Consider the following 20775-nt stretch of genomic DNA (forward strand, 5'->3'; position numbering starts at 1 on the left):
ATTAAGTTCAATTTCTTTACTGTATAGATAGGAACTCTGAGGCCCGTGGTGGGAGAGTGACCAAATGAGTCCCTCTCAGCCCAGGCACTGCACCTACCACACTGTCTTGTTCCCTAACCACCATACCTGCCAATATTAGAATAGAGGAAATAAAGACTTACCAAAGTGTTAGAAGAATTATAATCCTCAGCTAATTTATCTGTAAAGAAAAAAAGACATGGGACTCAGTCAGTAAACAATTAGTCAATCTATTCTTGGGAGTGAAGGAAAACTATCTAGTCAAGCACTTGACAAGCTCAGAGAATAACAGCAGTTTTACTGGTGCTATGGGCCCAACACCATGCTCAGTACATTATATACTTTACCTCCTTAAATCCTCACTATAGTTCTGAGAACTATTATAGATTTAGAAATGTTAAGTAATTTGCCCGGGGTACACACAGGTTATATAAGAGTCAAGATTTGAATCCTGGTCAAATTCTAAATACGATGCTACAACTGTATCCACATCACCAACTATATCATTATGAGGCTTGAATGGTCAAGGAAATTTCATGCAGTCTAAAAGAAAGAGAAAGAACTCACGGCTGGCAAGGTCCTGAGCTATCCATAACAAATTACAACCAGCCTACAGCTTCAGCTTTGAAAAGGAGACTCTACATACATGTCTATTCCCCCAGAAAGAGAAAGACTAAGGCTCAGGAAAAGACAAGCACTAAACATGTCAAATCTCATTAAAGGCAGGGTCTTGTTTCTAATAATAGATTCAAGCTCCCTAAATGAGGCAATTACCATATTTCATTGATTTGGAGATATACATTTTTTCACATTAACATTTCTGAAACAGAGATGTGCCCCACAATTAAAAGTATTTCATGTTTTAATTGGCAACCTTTTTTTCTTTAGTGGTACATAAAATAATGGTACATCTTAAAATCAATGATACCTTAGACTTAATGAAATATGAAACATACACTCAATGAAGATCTTAGCAAGAAAATAAGTTTAAAAACCAAATATTTTGTTCAGTTTTATTCTGAGTCCTAAAGATCCAAGAAGGAAGTGACTTCAGTGGTTCACCACCAATGGAATTAGGAGAAGAAATATCCTACTAAATTCAACATATTTCTCACCAAGAACCAAGCCCAGAGAATGTCCAAGATCCCAAATCCAATACATAAGAGAGTGCCATGTACAGCTTTGTTGGTCCTATGACAAATAATGAACCCACTAGCTGTGATAGTATGTTCTTAAAACAAACCCTGAATAGACAGGTGTACCCTGAGGAAATCTATTCAGGATATACTTTAAACATAATTCACTTGTTTTTCTTGTCTGAGAGAACATCAGCTTGGGCAAAACAAAGCATAATACTATGCCTTCACTGCAACACCTACAATCTTATGCACTGCCAGTGTTTTTGAGGACTGGATGTTCTGGTATTGCCTATCACATTAACTACTAATTGGTACAGAAAATAAAGTGCTAAAAAAATAGAAAACTTGACAAAATAGATTGGCATGAAGGATTATGTTCAGGTTAAAGACAGCAAAGGGTTAAGTGACCAAGTTTAAAACATACTTCCATTACATATTAGTTGAGTCACCCTGAGTAAGTCATTTAGTTTCTCTAAGTGTAATTAATTTCTAAGTCTCTAAAATGGGAATAATACTTGCCCTACCAACCCCACAAGCCATTATGAGAATCAAATAGATAATCCATATACAAAGAAATTAAGGTAGTGTTATCACAATAGTATGAGAAAAGAGGAAACAGGAAAATAAACTGTATCAAATAAACTGTATCACATATACAGTTTTGCCTAGAGTTGGCCCTGGTCTTTAACTTCTAGAAAATTAAAAATCCTGCATGCATGCACATATGTGCGCATGCACACACACACGTACACACAATTCACATATGTGTGCACAGATGAACATACATACAATTACCTGAATGTGTATATCTTTACACATAATCATTCATCATCATTCATAAATACATAAGTGGACTTTAATTCCAAACATATGCAAACCCAGAACTATGCTTCCATAAACATATATAGCATTTATACACATCTATACACATGTACACATAAAAACAGAAATTCTTCCAAAGACTTAGCTGCTAAGGCTTTCAAAGCCAGCTTCTAATCTCACATCTCCATGACAAACTCCCTAAAATACAAGTTCTAATCTCCTGACTAGAAATCTTGACCCCCAGTACCTCTCAACCCCAATTCCTCCTTGGAATGACCCAGTCCTTCAATGGGAAAAGTAAGACAGACCCAGTGGGGCCAGACGTGAAGAAGGAAGTACTGCTGGGAACATGCATGACCCTCTCCTGGGCACTGCCATGGCAGAAGGAGCAAAGCTGCAGTCTGTCCTCCTCACCATCTGTGCCCTCTGATACAAGCCAGATACTTGCTGGGGAAAGCGTCCTTCAAAATTACCTAGTTCATCCTGGTTCTCACCTTCCCCAACAGTACTGTCCTTTGAAAAAGACAGCGTGAACTCTGGAAAGAACACCAGACTCAGGATTAAGAGAACAGCTCTGCTACTCATTTAGCCTCATTAGAAAGGTCTCTTTTGGCTTTAATGTCTGCAAAACAAGGGGGAACTGGAAGTGATATACACTAAGGACATTTCTTGCTCTAACATTCTAAGATTATATATAAAAGTTTCCAGAAATGTAGGCCTTCTTGTAACTTATCTAGGAAAAGAAAAATCTCTCAGCTATGTAAGGAGGTTCTCCAATAAAGTTACTAGAGGCACATAGTAAATTCAAAGGGTGCTGGTACAAGAATCAGGAGACCTGGCTTCTAGCCCCAATTCTGCTATTAAAAACAACTCTGGAAAACAAAGTCCCTTATACAGAAAGAGGGTATATAAAGAACATTATTACTAACCTGTTTTTTATTTGACTGATAAAAATTAGTGCCTTGAGGAAGAAATTAGGCTTGCCTACTTAAAAGATACACATTAAATGTTATTAAATAACTTAATGATATTAAAGATAATGATAATGACAGCTACATTTCCATGGTGCTGTTTATAACCTATAAAAGACTTTCACATCGATGAGCTCATTTATTCCTCATTATAATATCTAGAGGTAGGAATTATTATTCCCAATTTGAGGCTCAAAGAAATGAAATGACTATTAGAACCTAGCAAGTGTCAGAATTTAGTTCTAGCACACAGTCGATGTGCTTTATATATAATTTCATGTTACCTTTTTAAACATCCAGTTTCAGAGCAAAGATGTAAATCTGATGTAAAACCCCATCATCTTGGTTCTCAAATTCCAAAATTCCATCTTAGTGAAAGTACCATCTCCACTCTATCCAATACTTTCTTCTCTCACCCCACACCAACAGGCATGTGGAGCTTTTCCATCCAGATGAAAATCCTTTTATTCCTAGTCTGCACTAGACACAATCCTCATACCTGTAAAGCTCATGTACTTCTGACTGTTGGAGGTCTTCTTTGAGTTATAGAATTCCAATACATCAAGAACAGCCTGTGGGTTTTTCTTCTGCTCCGACTTAGTGATATTTGATGTCTGAAGTAAGCGGGCCCACTGCTCTGGCATCCCCTATTAGAGAGACATGCAAGGCTGTCAGGAAGACACAGTCACAGGGAACCCAAAAGGAAAATCAAAGTTAACTCTGATACATGCTAGCACCTCAAGACAGATTTAGTCATTTCTTTCTCTCTGTACTCTCAGAGTGCTACACAAGCCTCTTTTATAATATTTATCTCATTGTATTGCTCATTTGAGATTTTTGCTCCTTCACCAGGCTATTTCTCCTTTAGAGCAGAAATCATGTCTGATTTGTCTCTGTAACATCAGTGCCCAGCACAGAGGCTGATGCCAAGGGGCCACTTAAAGGAGCTGTAGTTAAGGAATGAAGATTCAAAGGTTTCTTTGGTACAGTTCTGGAGATGAGGAAAGTGTCCCTCTCATGAACATAAAAAGGTACTAATGAGGATCTCAGGCAAAGACAGAGGCATCAGGAAGACTAGAAAGGATAAAATCTAATAGTGCATAGCCAGAACTCTGAAAGACCAAAGGCTTTTCTGTGACCCATGACTTACTGTAAACTCCCCTGTGACAGCATCAAAACCAACGTGAATTGTGTGCTCAAAATCTGAAGGGAGAGAAATCTCTGGCCGTTCCTTCTCCTTCTTTTTATTTGCTGCAAAAGAAACAGGGAAAAGGAAAAAAAAAACAAACCAGAAACATTATTACATTTTTAGGCTTATCTAGCTCTTTATTGACCTGTAGGCTCCTTTAGAAGCCCATGACTGTCTACTTCACATATGTGTATAAGAACCTAAAGCTGGACTTAGATTGGAGTAGATGCTCAATGCATGATTAAAGATCTAATTTTTTTGTCGAACTCAAATAAGGGAGGAGCAGAGAAAATACTTGTTAGGTTAATAGCCCTGGTTCTATTACTAATGAGCCATTTGATCCAGGGAAAGTCACTTCCTTTTCTGAACCCTGGTATCCCTAGCTGTACGAAGAGAAGGCTTGAGTAGATTGTCTCTAAAGACATCCTACATTCTATGAGCTTCTATCAACTATGTCCTACTTGTTTGGTCCTTGATTATGGGCTTCTTCAAGGTTCTCTAAATTACAGCATTGTATATTTGGAAGTTGTTTTAATAATAGGAATCACCAATATTTTATCAGGTGCTTACCAGGCAATGGTTCAAGTTCTTCACATGTATTAATTCACTTTAGCCTCACAGCAACCCTATCAGTTAGGTACTATTATCCTTATTTTGCAGTTAAAAGTCTGAAACATAGAGATTAAGTTACTTGCTCAAGATCACATGGTTAGTAATGGCAGCTCCCAGACCCAAACCCAGGCAGTCTGGTCAGAGACTGAGCTCTAAACCACTATGCTATACTGCCTCCTTAGACTAGGACCTTAAAGGATCATAAGTCCAAATACTTGTAATCATCCCTCTCCCATCAAGAGTCTTGCACAAGGTAGATGTTCACTAAGGTCCTGCTGACCTGGCAGAAAAAGATTCAATATTTAAGGAGTTGAAATGCTGAAGTACCCTTAACAGAGGTTAAACTGTATCCCTGCCCACCCTCTCCCCTGCCAAAAATCTTATGTTTTAACTCATGGTATCTCCGAATGTGACTTTATTTGGAAATAGAGTCATCAGTTTTGTATGTATATCATTTGTATCATGCTTTAGGTTTTACAAAGCACTTTCATGTATATTAGTTCACTACAGTCTCAAAACAACTATGATAAGCAGGGCACTGAGTATAAAACCCACTTGACAAAAGAAACAGAGGTTCCAAGAAGTTAAGTAACCTTTCCAAATTAGAAGCAGATCTGGGACCATAATTGAGGTTTTCAGACTCCCAGCTCTAAGATTTTCTATTCTGTCACTCAGCCTTTCATGGACTGCTACTGCTCATGATTATGTTCTCTCCCCTCTCTCCCAATGAATTCCAGTCCCCACATCATTAATGATTTTATCTTCAATACGGTGATCAAATTTATCCACTTTTCTCCATTTTCATTGCCTCCACCCTATTTTAGGCTTTGTTTCTGTGGCCTGAATCATTCTAACAGTAACCTGTCACCTGATTTCTCGTCTTCTCCAACACAAATGACAGCCAAGGTGATCTATAGCCTTGCTATTCAAAGCAGCATCTGCATCACTTGGGAGACTATTAGAAATGTAGAATTTTGAGCTCTACCCTAGACCTACTGAATCAGTATCTGAATTTTTTAATACAATCCCAAATGATTCATGTGCAAAAGTCTGAGAATCAAAAAAATGAGAAGACAAACTATAGAGAGAAAATATTTGTAAAAGATATATCTAATAGAGAACTATTACCCAAGACAAACAAGGAACTCTTAAAACTCAACAATAAAATAACAACCCAATTAATAAAATGGGCAAAAGACCTGAGTACACACATCATTAAAGAAAATATACAGATGGAAAAGGTGCTCAACATAACATGTCATTAGGTAACTGCAAATTAAAACAATGAAATAACACTACATACCTATTAGAATGGCCAAAATCTAAAACTGATAACACCAAATGCTGACAAGGATGCGGAGCAACAAAAACTTTTATTCATTGCCAGGGGGAACGTAAAATGGTATAGTTGCTTTGGAAGACAGGTTGGCAGTTCCTTACAAAATTAAATATACTCTTGCCATATAATCAAGCAATTGCACTCCTTGGTATTTATTTGCCCAAATAAGCTGAAAACTTATGTTCACACAAAAACTTGCACACAGATATTTTAGCAGCTTTATTCATAACTGCCAAAACTCAGAAGCAATCAAGATGTCCTTCAGTAGATGAGTGGATAAACTGTGGTGTATCCAGAAAATGGAATAGTATTCAGCACTAAAAAGAAATGAACTATCAAACCACGAAAAGAGAAACCTTAAATACATATTACTAGGTGAAAGAAAACAAAATGAAAAGACTACATACTGTATGATTCCAATTATATGACATTCTGGAAAAGGCAAAACTATAGAGACAGTATAAGGATCAGTGTTTGCCAGGGGGTGAAGAAAAGAAGGGTTGAATTAGCAGAGCAGAGAGGAATTTTAGGGCAATAAAACTATTCTGTATGATACTGTAATGGTGGGTATATGTCATTATACATTTGTTCAAATTCACAGAATGTACAATACCAAGAGTCAATCTTAATGTAACATATGGACTTATGGTGAATATGGTATGTTGATGTAGGTTTGATCATAACAAATGTACCACATTGGTATGAGATGTTGATAGTGGGGAAGGTTAGTGTATGTAGGGACAGGAGGTATTAGGTAATCTGTATGCCTTCCGCTCAGTTTTGCTGTGAACCTAAAACTGCTCTAACAAAAACAAATCTATTTTTTTTTTTTAAGTTTGAGAAGCTCTGCTCTACCAACTCGTACCCTCTCTTTCATCTCCCAGTACTCAAGTTTCATACATTCTACACCAACTACACTGAACCAGTTATGGTTCACCAAACATAATGGGCTTTTTCGTACCTTTTCACATGTTCTAAACTACTTCCTTTGCCTATAAATCCTGCCTTTCTCTTTTCCTTCCCTTGCCACCTCACCACACAAAGCCTTCTATATATCCTTTTCAAATCTCAGATTAAAAGTCATGTCTTCTGTGAAGTTCTTCGTGCTCTCTAGGTTGGGCAGTTCTCATAGCACCATTATAGTAATTGCCTATTTTAAGGGTTTATCTCTCCCACCAGACTGAGTTCCAGTGCCGGGGCCATGTCCCACTCATCATAGATCCCCAATGGCTAGTACATGCCTGGCACAAAATAGATGGTCAGTCAGCGAATGAAGAGAGGAACAAATGACCAGATACCAAACTCAACCTGGCAAGGCATCTAAGGCATCTGCCTAAGACATGCAAATTCTCTCCAGAGCAAGAATAAATGTTTCATTCTTACCAGCTCTGACCTGACTTTCATAAACACAAAACCAAAAAGTCTGGCTTCAAAGCCAAGGTCCTTTCCAAACTACTACTTTACCTCCCCTAAAGAATTTCAAGTTAAGTCAAGAAAACATACTTTAGTATAATGAGAAGAAATATCATTAAATAAGAATTTACCATGTATAAGATACCACAATGCACATTATTTTCTTTAATTAGTACAATCCTACGAGAGTATTACTACTGTCATTTTCCAAATGAAGAACCAAACGAACGAACGAACAAACGAACAAACAAACAAACAAACAGTTTGCCCAAGCTCATATAGCTAGTAAGAGCTGGAATTTGAACCCAAGTCTGATTCCCAAGGATCTTTCCTCAGTATCTTAATGAGAATCATTTGCCTATATGCCAATTGCTAGGGTTTAAGCTATTTATGCACTTGACAATTTCTCTTCAACAAGCAGCTGCTTTAACAGATGAAAGTCTATGGATTTACCAAGGCCCAAACTGAGCCATCATTTATGACAAATTCACCTGTCTTACTCATAGCTAGAATGCATGAGACATGTTACAGGGCTTTGTAATTGCTTTCTGTTCCTAAATTTCCTCTGAGCACATCTCTTTAAAGAGTGTAAAGAACAATTATGTTATTTTTCTTTTATTTAGATTTTTGTTTTATATATCTTATATTTCTCCATATTTCTACTACATGTTATTGATATACTATATAATATACCATCATGGGCATGGAATATCAAATACAAAAGGAACTTTGGTAATAGAGGCACAGAAAGAGAGTGGCTCAGAGGATGAGTAGTCTATAGAAAAGAGCCCCAAGGACATGGAATCATTTAACACAAAAACATACAGGGTAATGCTAAAGGTAGCTCTGCTTCCACAGGCCACTCTTCACTCTGCAACCTTTGCATATACCTCCCATATTCCCATCTCCAAGGTTTTGTTCACTTTTTCTTCTCCTTGCTTAGAATGATCTTCTTTTCATTCTCCCTGTTAAACATTCAGCCATCTTTCAAAGGCTAGTTGAAGTCCCACTTCTTCCAGAATGAATTTCCTGACCTTTCTTCCCTCTGGGAATCCCCAAGACATTGAGTCTGACACACTACCAGGCATTCGTCATCTCTTGTCTTAGATGATTCCTCACTGTTTTTGAGATTTACCTCCTAACCAAAAGTGTAAGCTTCTTGAGGACCAAAATCATGGCCCAAATAATAGTAGTAGCTGGGTTAAGGTTGTTACTATTTTATGGTTATTACTGTTGTGTTATTACTCTGTTATTATTATATTTTTATTGTTATCATTTTAAGGCTCTACTAAGGTAAAGAAAATGTATGTGCTTTGTAAGTGCAAGAGCTTTACAAACATGAAGTACCGTTAATATAAGGAAGTGTCAGAGATTTATATTGCAACCTCATGAGATACCTGGGTCATATCTGCCCAGAATTCCTGACCCTCAAAAACTGTGATATAATAAATGTTTGTTGTTTTAAAATGAAGAAGGGGGGATGGAGGGAAGAAGGAAAAAAGAAAAAAAAAAGTGTCAAAGTAAGATTTTCCAGCCTACTGAATGAGACAGAAAACTGGCTTAAGAGAAAGAAGAATCATCCTGATTTCATGTAACTAGAGATGACAGGCTTGAGGAAATAAAGTAGACAAAGAAGCTTACAACCTCACCCATCGTAACTTTAACCCTATCTCTGGCCTAGTCCATTCAGCGTTCCGATTACATGAGAAATGAGGCTGACATTGCAAAATCCCATGTTGCTGTATACAGCCAGCCAAGTTTCAGCATGAGCCATTGGCCTTATTTTTTTTTTTTTTTAAGATTTATTTTTAAGAAGCACCTCTCATTGGTTCAGCTGAGCTAATCTGAGCTCAAGGCAGTAAAACACTCCAGACTTGGAAAGATAAACACTGACATAGTCCAGTTTTAAAATTAACTTTGCTAAACACTTCCCAAGCTCAAAGAATTCCACTTTGGTTGTGAAAATGTAGCCAGAAAAAGATTCCAAATGAAATGCTGCAGGACTTCTTAGAATAAACCAAAGGCTTCAGATCCTAACCACAGGAACCAGGCTTTCCCACATGGAATTCTGCAACTCAGGGCCACCTATTACAAGCCCTCAATGACAGCTTCTTCCAGTCATATATGCATTCCCCCAGGTAAACACTGAAGCCATGCTGGAGGTCAGGATTAGGTAATGCCCACAGACATCTACCCATCACCAAATCAAATCTCGGCCACTACCACAACCCAGAGAGAACTCTTCCTTCTCATCTCCCAAATCTGCTTAGAGACTCAGAACAAACTCTCTGGAAATTCTGGTTCTAAAAGTCTGGGTGAAACCCAAGTACCTATATTTTTTAAAAACACCACGAGTGAGTCAGATGTGTAAGGTGGATTGAGAACAACTAACAGAAATAGTATTCTAGAATGTAAGAGATATGTTAGTAAGACTTAGTTCCACATTCATTCCTGCCAGTTTCCAGCTGTGAAACCTTGAGCAATTTACTTTTCTCTAAGTCTTAGACTCCCCAACTGAAAATGAGTTGTTGTGGGTATCAAATAAAACAAGAAATGAGGTTTCCATTAAAAAAAGAAAAAACTTCATATTTGTACAGTGTTCTAAAGTTTAAAAAAATGCTTTTACACCCACTATGTTAAATGGCAAATGCCTATTAATGATATGGAGTAGATAAAACTCATGATTATTCCCACTTTACCAATGAGGACACTGGGATTAAAGTAAATAGGTAAGTGAAATAAAATCACAGAGTTAGTAAATGTCAGAAGTAGGACTCAATTAAGGGCTTAATATCCAAAATATACAAAGAATTCATAAAACTCAACAACAACAACAAAGCAATCCAATTTAAAAATGGGCAGAGGACTTGAAGAGACATTACTCCCAAAAAGACATACAAACAGCCAACAGATATATGAAAAGATAATCAACTTCACTAGCTATTAGGGAAATGCAAATCAAAACCACAATGAGATACCATCTCACACCTGTTAGAGTGGCTATTATCAACAGGACAAGTAGTAACAAGTGTTGGAGAGGATATGGAGAAAAAGGAATCCTCATACTACTGGTGGGACTGCAAATTAGTACAGCTGCTATGGAAAACAGCATGGAAGTTCCTCAAAAATCAAGACTTGAACTTCCACATGATCCAGCAATCCGTCTACGGAGTATTTGCCCAAAAAACTGGAAAACATTTATCTAAAACTGGAAAACATTTATGCACACCGATGTTCATAGCATTATTCACGGTGGCCAAGACATAGAAGCAACTAAGTGTCCTATAATAGATGATTAGATAAAGAAGATGTGGTACATATGTACAGTGGAATATTACTCAGCTATAGGAAGATGAAATATTGCCATTTGTGACAACATGGATGGATCTTGAGACAATCATGCTAAGAGAAATAAGTCAGAGAGAAAAAGTTGAAAACTACATATCACTCATATGTGGGATATAAACCTAAAAGCAACAAACAAACATGACATACAAACAGAGACTCATGGACAGGGATAGTGGACTAGTTGTTATCAGAAGGATGGAGGGGAGGGGCGAGGTAGATAGGGGAAAAAGGGGTCCAATATGTGGTGATGGGAAGAAATATAACTACGGGCAGTGAACACACACAATGTGATATATATATAACATACTGTTGAATTATACACTTGCAACTTATTGGATTTTGTTGATCAATGTGACCCCAATAATTTTTAATAATAATAAAAATAAAGAAGTAGGACTTGATCTAAGTTCTCTAACTCCAGTACTAAACCATTTCTCTATGCAGCTGGTATAAAATCTCAAATATTTTATGAAGGGCATACCGCTTCAAAGACTGCCTATGCTCCTGTGTGTCCTGCTAGGACTAAGTTAAGCACAAAGCAGCAGGCCAATAAATGTTTATCGGTTAAATGGCAAAATCAACAAATACAAAATCAAGCTGAACAAAGGTTTCAGACGAAAGGAAAAAATCCTTACTTATTTCATTCTGGTGTATGCACTAATTATGGCCATCTAGGGTCTTAAAGCAAATGGGTGAAACCTATGTGCTCAAAGCACAGGTTACTTCTAAAGCTAGGGAATGAAAGAGAAGTTACTAAGTCATTTCACAAGAACTTCTTGTAACTATGCTTTCTACCTCTATGCTTTGAATTTAATGAGATATAGCTTTGATCTTAAGCAAAGAGATTTGTTTTCAGACCAGATTTGGCCCAAAATCAGCAAGGATTTCCAGAAGAACCTCTGGGTTTACTGCTTTATCACGGATTCAAGTACTTTACAACGGCCTAGATTCTTTTCACCTACATATACAATCTGATCCAAATTCATCTTTATAACATCTCCTTTATATAATTACAGGATTTAATATCTCCTTTATAATTACAGGATTATAATATCTCCTTTATATAATTAAAGGTGTAAGAGACTGTATATGTCTACTGGTTTGACTAATTTTTTAGATGAAGGCACTGAAATCTAGAGAGAGAACTGACCCAAATTAGGTAGCCAATTCATGGCATAATAAACCAGATATCCAGATCACCACCTCCCCATTCAGTACATAAGATCATCCCTTTAGTTCCCAAGGATGTCTGAAGGTTATGCTTCTATCTCCTGTTTAAGGCAGGAATCTTAAAAAAAAAAATAAAATAAAATAAAAAAGTTTTATTGACATATAATTCACATACCATACAATTCACCCATATAGTGTACAATTCTGTGGCTTTTAGTATATTCACAGAGCTGGGCAGCCATCCTACAATCAGTTTTAGAACATTTTCATAACCCCCGAATGAAAATCCATACCTGTTAGCCAAAACCCTCTAATCCCCTCTGCCTCCCTAGGCAACCACACACCTACTTTTCATCTATGATTTGTCCATTCTGGACACTTCATGTAAAAAAAATTATAAAAAATTATAAATCCTTTGTGACTGCCTCCTTTCACTAACATGTTTTCAAGGTTCACCCCTGTTGCAGCATTTATCAGGACTTCATTTCTTTTGGTTCCCAAAAAATATTTCTTTGTATGGATATGCCACATTTTATCTATCTGTTTATCAGTTGATGAATATTTGGGTTGTTTCTACTTTTTGGCTATTATGAATAATGCTACTATAAATTTATGCACAAGTTTTTGTGTGGATATATGTTTTCATTTCTGAGTTATACAGTAACTTGTATGTTTACTCTCTTGAGGAACTGTGAGACTTTCCCACAGTTGGCTGTACCATTTTACATTCCCACCAGCAGTGTGTGAGGGTTCCAATTTCTCCACAACCTTGCTAACATTCTAGTGGGTGTGAAGTAGTACTTCCTCGTGGTTCTGATTTGCATTTCCCTGATGGCTAATGATTTTAAGCACCTTTTAATGTGCTTGTTGGCCACTTGTATATCTTCTCTGGAGAGATGTCTATTCAGATCCTTTGCCCATTTTTTAATTAAGTTGTCTTTTTATTGTTCAGTTGTAATAGCTCCTTAAACATTTTGATACAAGTCCCTTATCAGATATATAATTTGGGAAATTTTTCTCCCATTTTGTAGGAGAAATTTACTTTCTTGATGGTATCCTTTGAAGCATGAAAGTTTTAATTTTGATGATGCCTATCAGACAAGAATCTTATTATCTTCCTTGTTTGTCAGCAAGAACAAAACCAACTTTTTTAATTTTAAAAGTCCTCTTTACTACATGTAGTAACTTGGGATAAAGGTCTACCTATTTATAATGATCTTATAAAAATAATGGCTGATAAAAGCATGATATTAAAAATAAGCACACACTTAAAATGAGGGATAAACAAAGCAGCTATACAGGTGAGAGAAGGTGCCAGGGCAGGGTAATACCACCTACATCATGGCCCCTGTACCTAGGAAGTCGGCAGCTATTTTACAAATGAATTAGCCAGAAATTGCAAGTTAAGCAACTTACCCATATCTTTTCTATCTAGACCCAAAAAGAGATCACAATGAAGGTGGAGTAGGGGAAAGGATAAACACAGACAAACCCAAAGTACTCAATAAAAGTCCTCAATAATTCTCATTTCAGTTATTTGTCAACCATTTCCTATTTGTAAGAATACTATTAGACATTTCTATGCCAAGACATTTCAAATGTAAAGTGTCTAAAGTTATCTTTTCACCTCAAATGCAATGTGTTTAAAGTTATCATTTTCCCTGTTCTCCAATCACCAATTCTTTTAACTTGTTCCTCTTCCTGTGTTCCCTATTTGGTTAAGGACACTCTCATCTACCATCTCTCCCAATCTGAAGTTATACAGTTATATTTTTCTGCAACACAAGATATTTTCTGTAATTTGTCATGTGCTTGTTGCATTTGGCTTACTGTTTCAGAATCCCAATTCTGATTCTGTCATGTAGTCTACTAGCTATGCCTCCCAGCTTCACCAAACAAAGAGAAGGGGAACTAACACCTGAGTACCTTCTGTGTAGAAGGTACTATATTAGGAAGTTTGCATGTAATCATACAACAACCCTGTGAGATATTATCCCAATTTTAGAGATAGGAAAATCTCGATCTTTCCTAGAGATAGAAAACTAAAAGTCAAAGAAGTTAACTGACATACCTAAGGTCAGAGAGCTGGAAAGTGATGAATCCAGGATTTGAACCGGGTCCACCTAAATCAGAAGCTCATGATAACTTACAGATAGAAAGCGAATTTCTTCAGCATGCCATAAGAACAAAGCCCTACAAGATGACTGAAAACTTTACTTCATATTGACAGACACTTAAATAAATATTTGGAGGAGGAGGTGTCAAACAAAAGTCATCTATCCAGGTGGACACCCAAATCTCTATTCCATAGGATCTCAGTGACTTCGTCAGATACACAGTTAAAATCCTGATTATTTTTCTAGAAGTTTTATCGATAAAAAGGAAATGAGTCTGTCTAGTATGACTTATTCTCAGTGAACTCTGCTGAGTCCTGCTTCCTTTCATCAGCTATTACCTGCCCTTCTTACTTATATTTAATCCCCAAATCCGGGTGTGACCTCTGGATGCATGATTAAGGAAGAGGCAATCAAGAATCTGGAAACAAGACATTCCAAATGATACTAGTTTGGAAAAAACACATTTCCAAATGAAGACACCGCAATATTCCGTATACTTTGTGAGTTCACAGTTTAAAAACTTAAAAAGTAAGTAAATATATGGCTTCAGATTATACAAAATCCTGACAAGAGCATAACTGTTTTTTTTAGAAGTTTGCTCAGATAATAGTTAATAGAATTTAAAAGTAGGTCTAGTTTCATTTGACTTCAGCCACATTAGAAAAGAAAGACAACAGAAATATTTAATAGAGAAATAAAGGTATTTTCAAAAATTAAGTCAAGGAAAGATCTTTTATCCAGGTTACAAAAAAATTTTTTTAAGTATATAAATGATGAGAAAGAAATGAAATACTGTACTTTTATCTCCAGGTAAGATGGATCGGTAAAATCGGTCCTTCTTTTTCTTCTCCTCTGGATTTGGAGGCAGAGGTTTGGAACCATGGTTCAGAGTTCCAGCATCTTTGCTGCCAGCTCCAATCATAGTGCTGGTGTTTCTCATTGGAGGGGCTGGGGGTTTATCTTGAATGTCTAGGCCGTTATTGGACATTGTCACCACCACCAGCAGCTACTAGAATCAAAAGAAAATAACATAACTCTTTAATTATTTTCAGCAAAAGAAAATTGTGTTGAAAATTTAAAAGAATCTGAGTTATACAACTCTTCCTCCAGGGCCTAGCTCAAGCCCTTTCAATGCATACCATGATTACTGCTATCGTATTCAGTCAACAATACTCAAGATACAATACCTACTCTGACAAACACTGCTGAAAATTCACAAGGTTCTTGCTTTTCTCTGCATTCCCCTAAGGTATTAGAGAGCACAGAAAACCATAATGATGTAGTTTAAAGACAGAAATTTGGCCCAACTAAATTATATATTAAACCCAGTGCCACCTACTAGCTTTAGAGAAATTCCTTAACCACTTGGGTGCCATTTATTCATTCATATGAAGATTAAATAAAACTACTAATAGCATTCCATATGACGAATTCTCTGCCAACTTTTAATTTTGTAACCTTAGGAAATCACACTCCCTTTCTAGAATGGACTGTATCACTTTATCAACGGTCAGTTAAGCCACAGGTTTTGTAAATAAGTCTTATGGAAACAGCCACACCCATTATTTACATATTGTCTAAGGCATCTTTCACCTTTCAACGGCAGAGTTGAGTAGTTGAGTAGTTGCAAAAAAGACTGTATGCCCACAAACCTAAAATATCTATTATCTGGCTCTTTACAGGAAAAGTTTGCTGATCCTTGACCTATATCATCTATCCACTATCTCTCTTTAAAATATGACCTTGTTCTACATATATGATGGTCAACGTAGTAACCATCTGTCCTATACAATGCTGAATTTATTAGCGATCTCCAATGCATCTGGAAAACAGGAGTGAAATCTGAAAAAAAAAAAAAAGGGATGTAGGAATCCCTGTCACATGGTACCAATAGTTTTAATGAAGATAAATATTATTACCTTAAGTGTCAATGGAGAGACATGAATGTTTCCAGAATAGTTTCTCATTATTTGTCCATGCTATCTTTAACCATGACTACTTAGAATGTAAGCTCTTTAGAGTCAAACGCAACAGTGCTTTAGTGACTAAATTTTCTATAAAAATCAAAACCACCATAATAATCATTAAGAGCATTTTGGAAAATATAGATGCCCTGCTTTGACCCCATGAACTCTGATTGAGTATGTCTTGGTTAAGGCCAAAATTCTGTACTTTAAAAAATTAGTTATCCTAATGCCAGCCAGATTTAAATACCACTGCTTTAGATATCAATTACTTAATGTTATGAACAAAATCTGTAGGAGTGTTTTTAGTATTTCCTAATAAATGATCCCCTGCTTCCATTTTTTTCTCTTCGATCCTTTCTCCACATGCCCTTTGGAAATGTTCGCACCTCTAAGAAGTTAGGTGTCCTCTCTAGTCTCATAAAGCAGTGGGTATATTTCCAGGTTATTACATTTATTTTTACTATGTTATAATTGTCTTCGCCAGGAACCAGAATGTTCCCCAAAGGTTGGGCTCAATTTTGTCACTTTTGCAATACAAAAGTGCCTAGTATAGTATCTGACTCACAGCAGATTTGATAAATATTTTAATTAATCAAAGTCTGCACAGGGATACATGCCTTGCCTTTAAGGAGTTTAGTACGATGAAATTTTAAGGCTCTTCACAATCTGACATTAACACACATTATAAACTTAGCCACTACAGCTAGACACAGCTTACATTCAAACTATACCACAGAAATTTCTGTTCTCCTGAATTTATCTCTTACCCTCATCCTGACCACCCCCCCCCCCCAAATGCTTATCAATGATTTTTCCTACCTCCGAATGATAAAAACCTTACTCATCTTTCCTGGTCAAATTCAATCTTCATCTTTTTGTATACTTCATCCTGACCTTCCTCTGGCAAATCAACTGCTCCTTACTTCTCTTTTTGAACGAGAAATCACGTAAGCAGGACAATCTTGTTAATTTAGATTAACTCTCTGGATGATGTGCTTTTTATCCATTTCTTCCAATTTCACTTCGCAGATTTCCTTTCACTTTCCCTCCTAGCCCCAGTTCTCAAGTATATTTTTTACCCAAAGTGCCAGTTCCAAAATTACATTCCTGCAGCCACCTGATATCCTAAGCAGACCCTTCCTTGCCTCCTAGGTCCTTCAGTAAACAACTTCATGGAATGTAACTCCCTTTCAGGACCACAGCCCAGGACTGTGCCAAGAAAGGCTTCATCAACCTTTCTATACAGTTTTTCTTCATTTCTCAGTTCTTTTACTATGCTTGGAGAATTACTGGTGGTAGATCTCCAGTTTCAAAAAGATTCCAAGTTACTTAAAACCTAAAATCTGCTGTTGGAATACAATGTTTGAATCTTCTGTACCATATCCCAGTCTAGGTCATCCAGCCTAATGCTTGAAAACCTCCAGTAGCAAGAAATCTACAGTCTCAAAAGTCAGCCTAGTCTGTCTTTGGTCATCTCATTTAGAGCATTCTCACTTATATTAAGTTCTATCTATCTCACACTGCATTGTAATTACTTGTTTACACATTTGCCTCCCCTTCTTCTCCCCTCCCCTGCCAGAGGCAGACTATGAACTCCTCAAGAACAAAGTTCAGTCTTATTTATTTTTCAATCTTCAACACTCGGCCTGGCAAAGAATAGGTAATCAATAAAAATTTGTTGAACAAATGAACAAATGAATGAATAAACAAACAAAAACTATTTCCATCTGTTAGTCCTATCTCTTACGGCTATTCAGAAAAGATTATTGCCTCTTCTCTTCTCTGAATTTACTCTTTCTCTGAATTTACTTGGACTTGCTTCTATACTATTTTCCAGTTTCCCTGTAGCCTTGCAACCAGTCCTTTCTTATGGTTTTTCCACAAGTTTCACTCTCTTTACACTTTATAGATCCTCTCACTGGCCATTTTGTCCATCTATACTCAGCACAATACTTAGCACATTTTAAAACCTACACTAGGTTGAACTTTGTTTACAGGAAAACAAGTCCAAAACATCAAGAGGGTAAAGAAGAAACACACACAACTTTTGCATAAAGAAACCAAACTTAAATCACCTAACAGCCTCCGTAGGCCAAAGATTTGGGAGGATGACAAACCACTGCCTTCTGGCATGCTGCAGTCAGTAGGCCTGAGGCCAATACTTAGAATGATAGTTCACATGGAACCCCTCTATCCATCCTAGACAACAAAGTGATGTAACAGACAGAGAGAGAGAGACTGACCAGGTTTTACCAATGCCCCAGAGGCTCCGGAAGCCTAATAATTTATGAGTAACTAATTATACTAAAGTATTAATTATGAATAAACTGAATGGCTCTATAATAAATGCAGGATCACTGTGAGGTTTCAAAAGGGCCATTGGTAGGGAGATACGATAAAAAGATGACTGGAGTTAAAAATCGAGAGACCTGAGTTTAAGTGCTGGCTCTATTATTTACCAGCTCTAGTCCTTATAACCTTCACCTATGAGCTACAATTTGTTGTTTCCCACTGTGCAGTCTCTAGACAGATACTGGTCAAGAAGCAACCAAGGAGAGGAAGTGATCTGTGTCTCTTCTGCTGTAAAAAGCATAGCATGCTGTAAAAAGAATAAAGGTACAGGGCTAGAGTAGAAAGAAGTGAAAGAAAATACTTTTCAAGCAGCCACTATGTTTAAGCTCTGATTTACTTGGTCTGGGATAGGCTCAGGCATTGGTATAGAACCTGGATCAAAAATAAACCAGACAATAAATACATGAATGAGTTTGATAAAGAGCAATCAATGATGGCAAATGCATCCCAGACCACAGGACTAACATAAGTGTGAGAGTATAGCACAGTAGATTGCAACATGAAGATGAAAAAGTAGAACGCAAGAATCACAGAAGGCCTTTTATGTTCTGCACATATACAGCACTTTTAGTCTGAAAAATGGTCCATTCTAAGCAGTTCTAGATCTGTGCAATGACTGTCTCATGTTAAAAATAAAAGATGACACTTTATTTTAAAAAGGCTGTGGAGACATGACGAAAAAAGAGGTGTCGCCTGGAGGAACAGACCAACTGCTATCCGTCTGCAGTGAGTACTCACTCTGTGATGCCTAGAGCTCACACAATAGGACTTGGAGTTTAGGAGTCCTCTAAACTGCCTTAGAGAGATGCTAAATTCTAAAGAACAGTTTCCCTAGAGAACTCTCTGGACAAACTATCTTTACAAATAGGATTTCAGCCATCCTTTGGGGCTGCTATTTTAATAACCACTAACATTAGATCACACTTTGGAGTTTACAGGAAACTTGGAAATCTATTTGACTGGTATCAATTTTCTCATTCATTCAGGCAAATATTTATTCATCGCCTACTGTTTGCCAGGCTGTGCTAGGTGCTGAGGATAAAACAGTGAGCAAGTCAGAAGAAACGAATTTCAGAGATGTTGCCAGTCAGCCAGGGTCACACAGGTAGTGGGCAGCTGAGGCAAGAACCTGAAATGAAGTCTGTGTAACTGTAAGACTTCCTCTCTTTCCACTACACCACACCTCCCTGTTCATTCTAGAGGCAAAGGAATGGACTAGATAACCTCTAATAACCACTTAGACCATTATTTAAAATGAAGGACGGAATGGAATAAGAAATAAAACATTCCATTTATTAATCAGATTTCTCAATTCCAACTATTCAGAGCAGCTAAGACTGGCATAACCTACACTTCACCCAGGACTGGAATACTGCATGCCCTTGACATCTAGTTATGAGAATTTGATCTTTAATTAAATTGTGCCAGGAGGTTTTCTTTGGCATAGACCTAGAATGCTGCAGTCTTAAATTTGCTGAGGGATGTCCTTCTGACATGTCAAAGACACTCCCACTATGCAGCCTCCAGCCACTTGCTCTGGTTTAGCAACAAGAAAGCAATTGCTGAGGTAGCAGGGAGGAAAACTGGAGGCTGTTTCTGAGCTGCTAGGAAAGCTACTTTAATTTCTAATCCGCAGTTTCCTCTATGTGAAATATAAATAAGACTATCTATAAAGTTCTCATGAGAATTAAAAAGCATATATAAAAGCATCTAGCATGCTGTCTGGCACAGAATAAAAGTCCAATAAATATGTGTACACATCCCCCACTCATCTTTCCAGTTTTCTCTGTATTATTCCCTAAACTTGTCATTCCAGCTCAATATGCTTTCATGCCCCTGCCTTTGCCCACACTGTTCTTTCTGCTTAAATGTCTCAACATGACTGCCAAGCAAAGTCCTACTCACTCTTCAAGACCCAGCTTGACTCACTTCCTCTATGCAACCTTCACAGAAGCCCCTCTATTTCTACCTTTCCCACAATTTAATAGCATTTTACATATAGGTAGCAGTTTCCATATTTCATATCAACTTTACCAGAGCATAAACAACTCAAGTGACAAAACTGAGTCTGATTAACTTCTATGTCCCTGAGTCCCACCCAGCACAGATCTGATAAATTAGCAAAGGTTCACTGACTAAGGAAACTTGGTTTAGAGGGGGGAAAAAAAAACAGGAGTTGGAAGGACCTTCAAAAATCAGCTGCAAACCTTTACTTTATAGTTGGGAACCTGAAACCCATAGAGATATGCAATTTATCTTTCATTATCTTTCATGCAATATATCATTCAATGAAATAAATCAGAATAGCCTCTGATTAT

The 20775-nt window shown here is 37.1% G+C and overlaps 1 protein-coding gene across 1 annotated transcript in view; it reads right to left on the minus strand.

Moving 5' to 3' along the window:
* The window catches only part of PAK1 (p21 (RAC1) activated kinase 1), a 66520-nt gene that overhangs the window by 37847 nt on the left and 7898 nt on the right, over positions 1 to 20775 (minus strand). Inside the window, 4 exon segments of the mRNA XM_015600456.2 lie at positions 162 to 199; positions 3450 to 3597; positions 4101 to 4201; positions 14937 to 15144. Of these exon segments, the coding sequence (XP_015455942.1) occupies positions 162 to 199; positions 3450 to 3597; positions 4101 to 4201; positions 14937 to 15126 (477 nt within the window). The 5' untranslated portion in view covers positions 15127 to 15144.

Source organism: Pteropus alecto, unplaced genomic scaffold, assembly GCF_000325575.1.
Source record: "Pteropus alecto unplaced genomic scaffold, ASM32557v1 scaffold7, whole genome shotgun sequence".
In the NCBI taxonomy this organism is placed as follows: domain Eukaryota; kingdom Metazoa; phylum Chordata; class Mammalia; order Chiroptera; family Pteropodidae; genus Pteropus; species Pteropus alecto.